This window comes from Tenebrio molitor, chromosome 5 (genome assembly GCF_963966145.1).
Source record: "Tenebrio molitor chromosome 5, icTenMoli1.1, whole genome shotgun sequence".
NCBI classification, from domain to species: Eukaryota; Metazoa; Arthropoda; class Insecta; order Coleoptera; family Tenebrionidae; genus Tenebrio; species Tenebrio molitor.
In genome coordinates, this window is record NC_091050.1 from 14,446,976 (window position 1) to 14,459,505 (window position 12,530).

The window sequence follows — 12,530 nt, forward strand, 5'->3', positions numbered from 1 at the left end:
TTCTGTTTCCTTCGCCGTCATAATCCCGGCCGTTGTGTTCACTTTTCGAGGATCGGGAAGAGCCGACGAAAGCGCAAAAAATAATCCCGAGCGGAGCAATTAATGTTGAAAGTTGTTTTTCGGATTGCGGGGACTCGGAGTCCTCCCAATAAGGATAATTGACGGCGCAGCAGAATCCACCGAGCCTTCTCCGGAATTAATAGTCGATGCGGGGCGACGGTTCGATCCCTTCGTCCTCTTCTCGCGGAGACAATTCTCGGCCCTCGGTGGTCGCGCTGTCGTCGTCTCCGCTTCCGAGACCGCAGAATCGCCGAGTGGATCTCGGGCGTCCAATTACGCAAATTGCAAGGATGCATTCCATCTAGTTCCGTTAGTGGAGGTAGAGAGTCGAGGATGCGGTCCTTAATGAACGTCTCGGATGCGGATCCGCAGATTACTGGCGTGGAGGACGCTATTAAGGACCGTTCGACGACGGGATTACAGGATGCATTATCGGCGGTATTTACCGAAAGTTTGTCTTAATGGACGCGGGGCTCCCGGCACCCAAGATCCGGACCTGTCCTCTCTTCATCAAATAATGCTCCGGCTCGGACGGCCCGACGATTAAACTTGGAAGGTCGAAAGGTCGCAGAATCGGAAGTTATGCGACGAACATCCCGTCGGAACGGCCCATTTTTGCAGACTTTCCGATTTTCATTTCCGCCACCTTGGCCGTCGGAATATTTCCCCGGCGCGACGTCACAAATTATCAAATCACCGAGACAAAGTCGGAATTAATAACGATCAGTTTCGATTTGTGCAGGCTGCTGGCCGGCCGGGTCAAGCGGAAGACGATGGCGGCCAACTCCGTCGCCACCGAGCAGAAGGCCTCCAAGGTCCTGGGGCTCGTCTTCTTCACGTTCGTCCTCTGCTGGGCGCCCTTCTTCATCCTCAACATAATCTTCGCCGCCTGCCCCGACTGCGACGTGCCCGAGCACGTCGTCGTCGTCTGCCTGTGGCTCGGTTACGTCAGCTCCACCATCAACCCCATCATCTACACGGTCTTCAACAAGACCTTCAGGGCGGCCTTCATCAGGCTCCTGCTGTGCAGGTGTCAGAGGTACTCGCCGTTCGCTCCCTCCGCCGCCGCCGCCGCTAAACTACCCTCCTGATTTCAGGCTCTCGAGACCGGTGCGGTACAGATCGGTCAACGAGAACCGCGGGGCCGCCAGTCTCTGCACCCCCTCGGCCCTCCCCCTGGCCATAAGCCTGCAAGGGACGCCGCTGCTCACTCCCGCCTCCACGGAGTCGTCCTACGTGAGGACGCCCTCCACCAACTTCCGCGAAAGGGACGACTCCTACGACGACCACGACTGCTAAGGACGAGTCGTAACGATAGGAACTGTTGTTGCATGTATCCTCCCCCTGTGTATTCCGAATATGTGTAACGGACCGTGGATTTCTAAGCATACAGGGTGTGGAGCAAACGAGTCACGATTTTCGCCGCATTTGCTCAAAAATCGGCGGTCTAGTGATTCTGAATTAACCAAAGATGTGTTGTAAAAAAATCTTTCGATGTTGTTAAAAAAATATATATTTAGTAGTTTCTGCGGTATGGTACCAATGATGAAATGACAATCTTTGAAACTGGGACACATTCCTGCGACGATTTCTGTTTGTTTCTTTTTTTGGGACTCTGTCCGTGACGTAAACGGGTTCCGAACCTTTTCAAGAACAAATCTTGTGATGTTAGTTTGTAAAAAATCGGCCAGTTGCAATCAGCAATAATAGGTTATAACCGAATAAATTGAAATTAATTTTTTAAAAAAATCAAACCAGTCTTATATCTCGATGTGAAAATAAATGAATGTACATGAAAAGTCGAGTTTCATTTCGCCCCCTCCTGTTTCCCAAATATTTAACAATCAAAGTCGGGGCATCGATTCGGGGGCAGGAAAATTTTCTCGAAAAAATCCTGCGCTTTTTTCAGGGAACTAATCGAGTCCGCTCCCGCCCCCCAAATCAAATTAACACCCTAACCGTGTTTAAAAGTAATCAAAAAGCAGTTAACATCTGAACGTTGCGAAATAATAAAAAACACAAGCCCCGGAGCGACGACAGCAGGACGATTCCGGGGCAAACTCGAAACTGGGGCGGCTTCTGATCCGTGACATTTTCTCCCCCGCTATCTCCCTCTCTCTCTCGTCGACTTCCCCGCTCCGATACAAAGCAATTACGCACAGTAAATTAGGCGTTAACGGAGCCCGAAATCGAGTCGGCCATTTTTATACATGATCGCGGCCTCCTCGCCGCGCCCGAGTCACGAGTGGACGGCAAACAGTCTTGAGGATGCGGCCTGGGCGGGGGGCGGCGGTGTATGTGAGATTACGACATGGATTTGCTCTCGCGGGATGGCAAGGGTTCGACGACGGCTTTTAGCGGAGTACAAGACATCGGCCTGCATATATTAAAACGTAACGGGGGGGCGGCGGCCGCCCCGGGAAGTTTCGTCGCTCGCGACTTTCGGGCCCCAAAAATCTTCCGTCCGACCGCGATTCCCCTTAAAATTTGTAAACCGGCTCGGATTTTCTCCGAGTCGCTTTTTTACGGCACAACTTTCCCCGGACGGATTTATTTCATATCGGGGCCGCATCAAAACGGCTCCCTGTTCCGTGCGGCCGCATTTTTTACAACGGTTATAACCGTAAAATAAGTCTTATTTGATGAATGGATGAGGTAAGTGCAGGTACCGGCGCGGTTAAGAACGTACAGTTCACCCTCGTTTTCCTCTGATTTAAGAATAAAAGTAAAAGTGCGCCGCGATGTTTGAAAATAATGACCGTCGTAAGGCCGGCCCGAACTCGTAAAATCGGCAAAAGTCCGGAGCTCTCGGGGCCGTTTCGACCCGCCGTAAATTTAAATTCCGCGCACTTCAACCCTTAAAAATTAACAGCCTCCGGAACGGGGAGGAAAATTATGGAAAAATCGCCGCGACCGGCTGAAAGGGGTAGTCCTTCGCGGCCGCCCCTCGTAAAGACCGATCATTACTTCTCGGGGCGGCGGGAACTTTTCTCGGCCGACTTCCGAAAAGAACTCTCCCGGCCCTTAACAAGACCGCTTATCCCTTTTATGAGCGTGCCGGAGGGGCCGTCAATCGGTCCGAAAACTCGACACAACATAAATCACGGTCCGCTTCAAGGTGAAACGTGTCGCCCCCGAGAAGGCACCCCCGAAACCCCGAGACGATCAACAACGATCACGTGATTTGGGCCGGGAGCACCACCGATGATAGGGAATAATAATAAACACCGCCCGCCCTATTACATATTCATAGCGCACGACAATCGATGCTGAAGACGTCGTTTCTAATCCTCCGGTCGACGTATCGCAACCAAACAATAACAAAATCTCACCTGTCAACGGCCAAGCCGCTGCGACGCCACCGACGCCGTTTTTTTCTCCCGAGGACCCGGAGGCGCTCCTTCGCTATTAACGCCAATTAATATGCACGGCGGCGACACGAGAGGAAAAGATGAAGGAAGAGGAAAAACGCGTCAAAGGACTCAAACGTGAAGGAAGCCGAGTTTCACTTCCTTCCGGAGCTGGAAAGCGAGAGGGACCTGATTAGACCGCAAACATGTTAACGCGGGCAAAATCGACGTCTTGCTCCATTAATTAGGAGGCTGCTGCTGCTGACTGCTGAGATTTCCGTCGAGGAGGACGTGCCGAAAGGGGCTGCACGTCGAGGAGCAAGACGGCCTGCCAGAAACATTAATTCCATTAAAAATAACGTAACGATGAGGGGTGGTCGCGATGCATAGAGAAAATAAAATACTATAGAATGAAAAGTCCCTAATAAATTTTTGGAAAATTGTTTAGCGCACCCTCACCACACCGCAAGAGGGCGCAAATGTTTTAAAAAGTCAAAACTTTAAAATCAAAGTAATCTCAATAATCTAAAAATCAGTCAAAGCAGTGTCAATCTTTATGTCACTATCTTGTAATTCAAAATGAGGCTGTCTCACGTTCACATATAATGTAGTACCGCTGCTAAGATTGCTAAATTTGTTGTTGAGAGAATCCAGCAAAATTTATATAGAAAACAATCAACAAATTTAAAGAAAAATAATACTTCAAGACCAAGAGATTACACCATTATTTGATACACCTCATCTTATTAAAGGAATTAGAAATTATAGGATAACAAAAGATTTGGTTTGGGAAGTAAACGAAGAAATTTTAAGTGTGAAATTGGACCATATAGTGAAGGTTTATCTTTATGATTCAGCGTGGGGCGAATTAAGAGCCCTCCACAAAATTACGGACATGCAGATAAGATCCAAAAGATGTCCTATGCAACTCAAGTTTTGAATGGTCATAATCATGATTAATTCAACTATCACGCTATTAGTTAACTGTGGTAATTTCTAATAACAATTGTTGTTAATAATCTAATATATATTTTAACTAACAGGTAGAACAAACCTAAATGATGAAGACTTGGGAACTGCAAAAACAATAACTTTTTTGACAAACTCTTTGATAATAATCTGGAGGGAGGGACATTTCGCCCACGTTGCAAGAAACCTCTTGCTTGTGGAGTTTACAAAAATCCGGTGCACACAAAATTTTGACAGGAAGCAGTCTTACACTTACGCAATATGTACCTACTTTGGAAAAATTTTTGGATTAAAAAACAGCACTTCCTTCCATAAAAAAAATTAAATTAAAACATTGGAAGGATTTTTGGATGTATACTAAAATTTAGCAGAAAGTGGCAAGTGTGAGTTTTTTAGAGTTTGTAAAAAATGTTAATAAGATTCATGATATTTTCAAAATTATATTCAGTAACATCATTTTGGCCGATAATATTAAAAGCAAAATTTTAACGGTAATTCAAACATAAGTACCTAATGTTAATTTTTCGTTCACTTAAAAATAAAATTAAAGATGAAATTATTGGTAAAATAATTCATTTAACCACATTTACATTAAGGGGTAAAATTTAATTTTAAGTGATATGATACGAGAACGGTAACATTTAGGAATAATATTTATAAAAATGAAGCAGAACTGTATCAAAAACGGTTGAAAATAAAATATCGAAAGTATTGCTGCCGTTTTAATTTGTTGTGAAAATTTGCGATGATAAAAAAATCAAAGGAAAGGTAAACTCATCCAGTAGGCTGTGATTTTGCACCCTCACCAGGATAAGAGATGGCGGTAAACGCTTTGTGCCCAAAAAATGTATAGGGAGTTTGCGTTCTATATGTTCTTATTTTGTCTATGTCGCGATGCATAGAGAAAATAAAATACTATAGAATGAAAAGTCCCTAATAAATTTTTGGAAAATCGTTTAGCGCACCCTCACCACACCGCAAGAGGGCGCAAATGTTTTAAAAAGTCAAAAATTTAAAATCAAAGTAATCTCAATAATCTAAAAATCAGTCAAAGCAGTGTCAATCTTTATGTCACTATCTTGTAATTCAAAATGAGGCTGTGTCACGTTCACAAATAATGTAGTACCGCTGCTAAGATTGCTAAATTTGTTGTTGAGAGAATCAAGCAAAATTTATATAGAAAACAATCAACAAATTGAAAGAAAAATAATACTTCAAGACCAAGAGATTACACCATTATTTGATACACCTCATCTTATTAAAGGAATTAGAAATTATCGGATAACAAAAGATTTGGTTTGGGAAGTAAACGAAGAAATTTTAAGTGTGAAATTGGACCATATTGTGAAGGTTTATATTTATGATTCAGCGTGGGGCGAATTAAGAGCCCTCCACAAAATTACGGACATGCAGATAAGATCCAAAAGATGTCCTATGCAACTCAAGTTTTGAGTCGTCATAATCATGATAAATTCAAGTATCACGCTATTAGTTAACTGTGGTAATTTCTAATAACAATTGTTGTTAATAATCTAATACATATATATTTTAACTAACAGGTAGAACAAACCTAAATGATGAAGACTTGGGAACTGCAAAAACAATAACTTTTTTGACAAACTCTTTGATAATAATCTGGAGGGAGGGACATTTCGCCCACGTTGCGAGAAACCTCTTGCTTGTGGAGTTTACAAAAATCCGGGGCACACAAAATTTTCGCAGGAAGCAGTCCTACACTTACGCAATATGTACCTACTTTGGAAAAATGTTTGGATTAAAAAAACAGCACTTCTTTCCATAAAAAAATTGAATGAAAACATTGGAAGGATTTCTGGATGTATACTAAAATTTAGCAGAAAGTGGCAAGTGTGAGTTTTTTGGAGTTTGAAAAAAATGTTAATAAGATTCATAATATTTTCAAAATTATATTCAGTAACATAATTTCGGCCGATAATATTAAAAGGTAAAATAATTCATTTAACCACATTTACATTAAGGGGTAAAATTTAATTTTAAGTGGTTGGATACGAGAACGGTAACATTTAGGAATAATATTTATAAAAATGAAGCAGAACTGTATCAAAAACGGTTGAAAATAAAATATCGAAAGTATTGCTGGCATTTTAATTTGTTGTGAAAATTTGCGATGATAAAAAAAATCAAAGGAAAGGTAAACTCATCCAGTAGGCTGTGATTTTGCACCCTCACCAGGATAAGAGATGGCGGTAAACGCTTTGTGCCCAAAAAATGTATAGGGAGTTTGCGTTCTATATGTTCTTATTTTGTCTATGGTCGCGATGCGAAAAGCACCTCCATCTAGCGGCCGGTTGCGAAACTTGGGAGTTTCGGAGTGGCGGCACCCTTCCAGCGAGCGAACGAACCGGATCGGGGCGCTGCACGATTCCCGACACCCTTTCGGCGAGAAAACGAGTCTAATCTAGTGGCGCTGCAGGATTCTCCGCTCCGGGTAGCAGGAATCAGAACCCGCCCTTCAGCGAAGGTCGTTACGGGCAATACAGGTTTCTTCTTGCGTTCTGCGGTTGCAGGAAATTTGGAGGAAGTGATAAAATTTTACAAACATGGAATTCTGCAATCTGGACAGCTTTGAGCTCCATCTGCGTCATTAAAGGATTTCAACACAAAATTTTTATCTTTGAAAATTCAGAAGAAAGGGACGAACTGATGTAATGATTTTTATTTCATCCTGTGTCAAATTTCAATACTTTACGTCATCAGTTTGAATCCGGGAAAACGCAAAAAACGGCCGGACGCCGGTTAAGTGTTGCTACTGGAAACACAAAAGTAACAACCGCAATAACAATGATTCAGTTTTAAGAAATGTTTTATTCAAAACTACATCTAAATACAAATTAACAATTTTACTATTTCGGCCACAAAGAAGATGCACTTACTTTCTCAGACTAAAAACGGTAGTTCACAAATAAAATAATACAACCATTTAAACCAAATCTAAAAAATAGGCCAGTCAGCATAACCTCTTGCGTAATTTTCTTCACATTATTTTCTGATTTCCATTTACAAAAATGGCTGAATTGTTTTTGGTACCTTTCACCAGACTTGCTAGGTATTAATTCAGCACAGGCTTCTGCAGATTTTCTTACAATTTCTGGAGGATTTGCTTTAGAAGTCATTTTGACGCACAAAATTATTTCAACAAAATAAACAACTGCCAAACAGCCGTTGCTAATCATGTTCCTAAAATGTGACTAGATTTGAAGCTTTTGTTGAATATTTTGAAATTAATTTCAATGTTTCTTTCAAACGAAATTTGAGGCAGGATGAAATAAAATACATAACGACATTCGTCCGTGAACTCTTTTTACAGTACTCGTTTCGAGTTTCAAGACTCGGCTCCTTCGTCGCCTCGTCCTTAAACGTCTAACTCGTACTGTAAACTATGAGTTCCCGGACTTATAACGTTAATTACTATAACTTTCATTTTACGATTTTCGAAAAAATGTCGACATTTGTGATGTTTCGCGACGAGACAAAAAAATACTTGATAATTTTCGTCAACACTTTCCGGATTGCGGTTTCTACATTTTTCGGGCGTACCTCAAGTCTCCCCATCGGGACACCGATTGTTCACAATTTGTGCTACATTCTCATCACAAAATCTGCTTTTTCTTGCGATTTTTGGTCACCATCTGTTTCGTTTCAACACCTGAAGTAATCGATTGTCAGCGCAGAATTCGTGGATTAAAAAACTTTCCCGTTTCGGCTCGAGATGTTTGTCGGGGAGTTGGAAAACTCCACCCCTTCGTGAAGACGAACAAACGAAAAGAAAAACGTCCTATCGCCTCACAAACAGCCCAGGTACGCCGCTCTAATTGGAATAATTTCGTCTGAGCAAAAGTCCAGAATGGCGGACCCCGCGGCGCACTCCAGACGGCGGTGCATCCGGCTGTATCTCAGCCCATCCCCGTTTAAATTCCAATTAATAAAGAGTTTCGGAGTTTTCATCAACGAGGATCAACCGGAGGATAAAGATATCTTCGTGGACCCGTCTCGAATCTTCGAAAATAAGCGGCGTAATTAGAGCGTCAGCTTCGGGACAAAGACAAACACAACACGAGAAAGCTCCGGTGTCTTGGAGGACCCGGGACTTTTGCGATAACCGTCGCACGGCAGGAATCGAACCCGATCCGGTGAAATACGTCCGGGGATCAATTACTCGGCGATAATTAGTCGCGCCCGGAGCCAATTTGCACGGCCCAAAGTGGGACCCCGCCACGCAGATTATTCGCACCCTGCGACGGATTTTTCCCAATTTCATTTTTTCCGCTACAAACGGAACGGTAAATTTCCATCTTTAACAGTCACGTCAATTGTACGGCAGTGGAAATTACAGGTTTCTTCAGAAAATTAGAGCGAAAGGGGTCTAAAAGGGCCACTAATTAAATTTAGGGAGGCCCGGATGGTCGCCGTTCGAATTTTTGCACCGCCCCCCCTCCGCTTCTGTTTATGAAGCGTTGTTTATTTTCTACTAATGTAAAAGTTGGATGGATTTTTCGAGAAAACTTTCCTTAGAAATCGGTCTCAACTTTTCCATTAATAAAAAGCCCCGGCCCCGCTAAATTCTCTTTTATTTGGAAACTATCAATTGACGTCTGCGACTCGCGGGGGTGGTTTTTCCCGGAGACAAAACCGCCGTTCGATCAATTGACGAAAACGTCCGCCACTAATAAGACGTTTTAACATTTAACGAGACAGCCGAGGGATATTTGTGTATTTTTGTAGCGTCGTCGGATCGATCGCCACCGCAGTTAGGCCGATTACAAAAACTTCTCCGCTTTTTTACCATCGCAGAACGTTCAACATCTCCGATGACGCGATCATCTTTTATACAAAAGGTCGAAAAAAATCGATCGCAACCGACCCCTTCACCTGCGACAAGTCTCCCTCGCGATCTTTTCCCCTCTCGTCGAAATTACAAAGCATCTCGCCTAAGTAAACTCGACTTTGAGTGTTGCACACTTCAGAAAAATGTTCGCCCAAGTTGCCGCCTCCACCTGTTTACAACACCTGGCCGCCTTGTTTTGTTATTGTTGTTTTTGGGGATGAAGTTGAACGGCGTTTGAATTTCTCGGAAGCCGCCCCCGATCCACAATAAAACAACCGGGAAGAAAAAAATCAAATAAACGAGAACACAACGGTAGTATTGAAATTAGGGCCGGTCCGATTTTGACAAACGGGCGGGTTGTCCTTTTGTGTACCTTGCTGCTCCTGGGGGATTGTCGAGTCTTCTTTATTAAATTCTGAAGTTGCGGAATGAAATTTATTCGGCAGATGTTTGCGATCCGATGAGGATTAAACGTGCACTCCCCGAACAATGGACCCACTCTGGGGGATGGGGTGCGGAAACAGAAATCGCTGCCGTGACAGAATTAACACGATGATTTATGTTTTCCGACTAATGAAACGTCAACGTGCCAGACACTCGGAAGCGTCGTCGTTGCGCCTCAAGAAAAGCCGGGGCGCTAATGGACGCCACCGCGAATCATCCCCCGAGATGCGTGACCGCAAATTAAACAACCCCCTCGAAAAATGCAAAGCCCTCGGAGGTGACGTCGAGTATTAACAACGCGCGTTCGAGGGCGCTTGCGACTGAGAGCCCGGCTTGATTTATGGGGGGCGGCAGAAAAAAAAATCGTTCGGTGACTGACAGCGACACGCACCTATCGAGCGAAAATGACTACGGCGGCGGTGGCCGATCACTTCCGGTGTTAATTAGCGAAGACGCAGGTGGCGGCGGAGCATTTTCTTGTAATTGATGAACGTCGAAGGGGTCGATTTAAAATGCAGGGTTTAAGCGGCGGCGGCGGAGGGAATCTGAATTTGGGAATTAATAAGATAAATTTCATTTTCATAAGGACATTATCGAGGTTTTATGGCGACGTCGAGCTGCCGCCGCCGCCCGCTCTTGCGCCCTATTTATTTATTCTCTTTCGAGATTACGAGATAATCAATTCGCAAAAAGATCCACTGTTTTTGCCTCATAAACGAATAATAAGCAACGGAGTTAGGGCCTCGTAAAGTTCGTTTCTGAAATGAGCGCCGCCAGAGATGTAAACTGATAACTTGGAAAATTTTTAGTTCCACGAAATCGGGGCGATGATAACTGGAATATAAATAAATAAATAACCGACACGCAAATTATGGCGATCGTGTAAATTGTGTAAATTTTCCAGTTGAAACTCGAATTTATTTGGGTTCACCGTTTTCAGATTGTTATATTTTTGTGCAGATAATATTTTCGTTGGCGGCACAAGCCACAATATATTATTTCCAGTATAAATAAACCAAACTTAAAAAGCGAATAATAATTATTAACAAATTAATTGATTGCTGACGTGCGTAAATATGAAACGAACAGGAAGTTGTTTCGGTACACTCAGTAAAACACATACTGGAACAAAACAAAACAATTTTTGCAACAATACGATTATTCAGAAAACTTTTTATTCTTGTTTTTCAACGCGACAATAAATCAGCAGATTTTAATCATTTTCTGTTATAAAACGTGTAGTGTTTTCGTAATGATTTTGACAAAACACCAAAAATGTAAATATTTTGTCAAAAACAGGAAGTGGTTAAAAATAAAAATGATTGATAGAAGAAATTTGAAGCTTTACGACACTGTACGTTCAATACGTAGGAGCGACTCAGGTACATACAGTTAAATGCCAAAGCAATTATATAGGGTTATTATAAATGATTGTAGTCGAAGCAGGCCATGCCCATGTTACAAAATTTTTGCCGCTTTCGTGTGAACTGTGAATTTTGTCGCTGTCACTGTCATTTTTTAGGTGAAAAGTGCGGTGATGAGTGTTTAATTTTTTTTTTAAATTAACGATTGAATCCAAAAATATTGAGTTGTTTTGCAACCAATTCTAAAAATATTGCGTTGTTTTGCACCCAATTTAACTCCAGTGTGTAAACAGTGTGTACTCATTTATTCACATCATTTTGATGTTTTTTATATGGAGCGGCAACCACAAATTTTACATTCGGTTTTTACGCCTACGTGAACCACAACCATTAGAAACAATTAAAAAAATATGTACCTATCAAATAATTTAACGAAAGCCACAGTTGTTCATTTCTTTTTACGAAAACAGAGAGGTAGTAAAGAGGATTTAGTTAGGTTGGAACATTTTGGAGCTTACTACGTACGAGGGTGGTTCCTTACTTTATTGAGACAGAAATATTTTGCTTCTTTTATTTGTGCCTCGAGCCACTCATTTGTCTGTATCATCGCTACTTTATTACACACAATGAACCCCTCATGATCCCATATGACTTCAATTGGATTTAATTGAGACTGTGGAAGCCAGCCCATAACATTTAGTTTCTCTTCTGTGAATTGTCTTATTGCGAAGACATTTAACGGACAAGGTAAACTGCGACCTTTTATAAGATATACAGAGTGATCAACAAGAAAACACATCAAGACTGCTACCTCATCTCTTGTTTTATCGAAACGTCTATCTTAGCTTAATCGTACACATTATGTATACTTGCTATAGGCAGTCGTTTTATTAGTTGCCTATCTCTCGAAAAATCTATTATTAATTAATTAATTATTAATGTCGGTGTCGCAGCTAAGACTTTCGAGCCTAATATCTCGGTTATTTGACAACGAATTTTTATGAAATTTAAAATGTAGATATTTTAGATCGTGAAGGTTCAATTAGAAAAGATTAGATTTTGCCGTTAAAAATTTAATGTAAAATTTGAAGGTATTTGAGCAGTTACCTTTTGAAACAATTGATGATTAATTGCCAAACAACATTTTGTACAGCCTTTAAAGTCTGTCAAAATTGGGCGCGCTTTATTTGAAACATCAAATTGTGTAAATTTATTGAAAATACTCTAAAAATAGACTACAGCGGCAGAAATTTCAATATTGTTGAAAAAGGAAAAAAAAAAATTGTCTATGGAGAGTGTCGTAAGAACTTCAATGACACAGTTCATTTTCTCGTGGAACACTATCCAAATGTAGGCTTTACAAAATGTAAGGTTAAAGTTCTCCCAGAGCTGCAGCGGTGTTATGGCAGGGTACCATTGTATAAACGTTAACAACACCGACAATAGGTTTAAACCGCAAGTACAACCCCTAATCGTAAA

General features: G+C 41.9%; 2 protein-coding genes across 5 annotated transcripts in view; one reads left to right on the forward strand and one right to left on the reverse strand.

The window, feature by feature from the left end:
* Positions 1 to 1,859, forward strand: part of 5-HT2A (5-hydroxytryptamine receptor 2A) — a 108,656-nt gene extending 106,797 nt beyond the window's left edge. For all 4 annotated transcript variants that reach the window (XM_069047923.1, XM_069047922.1, XM_069047924.1 and 1 more), the window contains 2 exons: positions 803 to 1,099; positions 1,158 to 1,859. In XM_069047923.1, the coding sequence (XP_068904024.1) occupies positions 803 to 1,099; positions 1,158 to 1,359 (499 nt within the window). In that variant the 3' untranslated portion in view covers positions 1,360 to 1,859. The remainder of the gene's footprint in view (positions 1 to 802; positions 1,100 to 1,157) is intronic.
* Rpn2 (Regulatory particle non-ATPase 2) overlaps positions 1 to 12,530 on the reverse strand; it is an 85,065-nt gene that overhangs the window by 8,150 nt on the left and 64,385 nt on the right. The window lies entirely within an intron of this gene.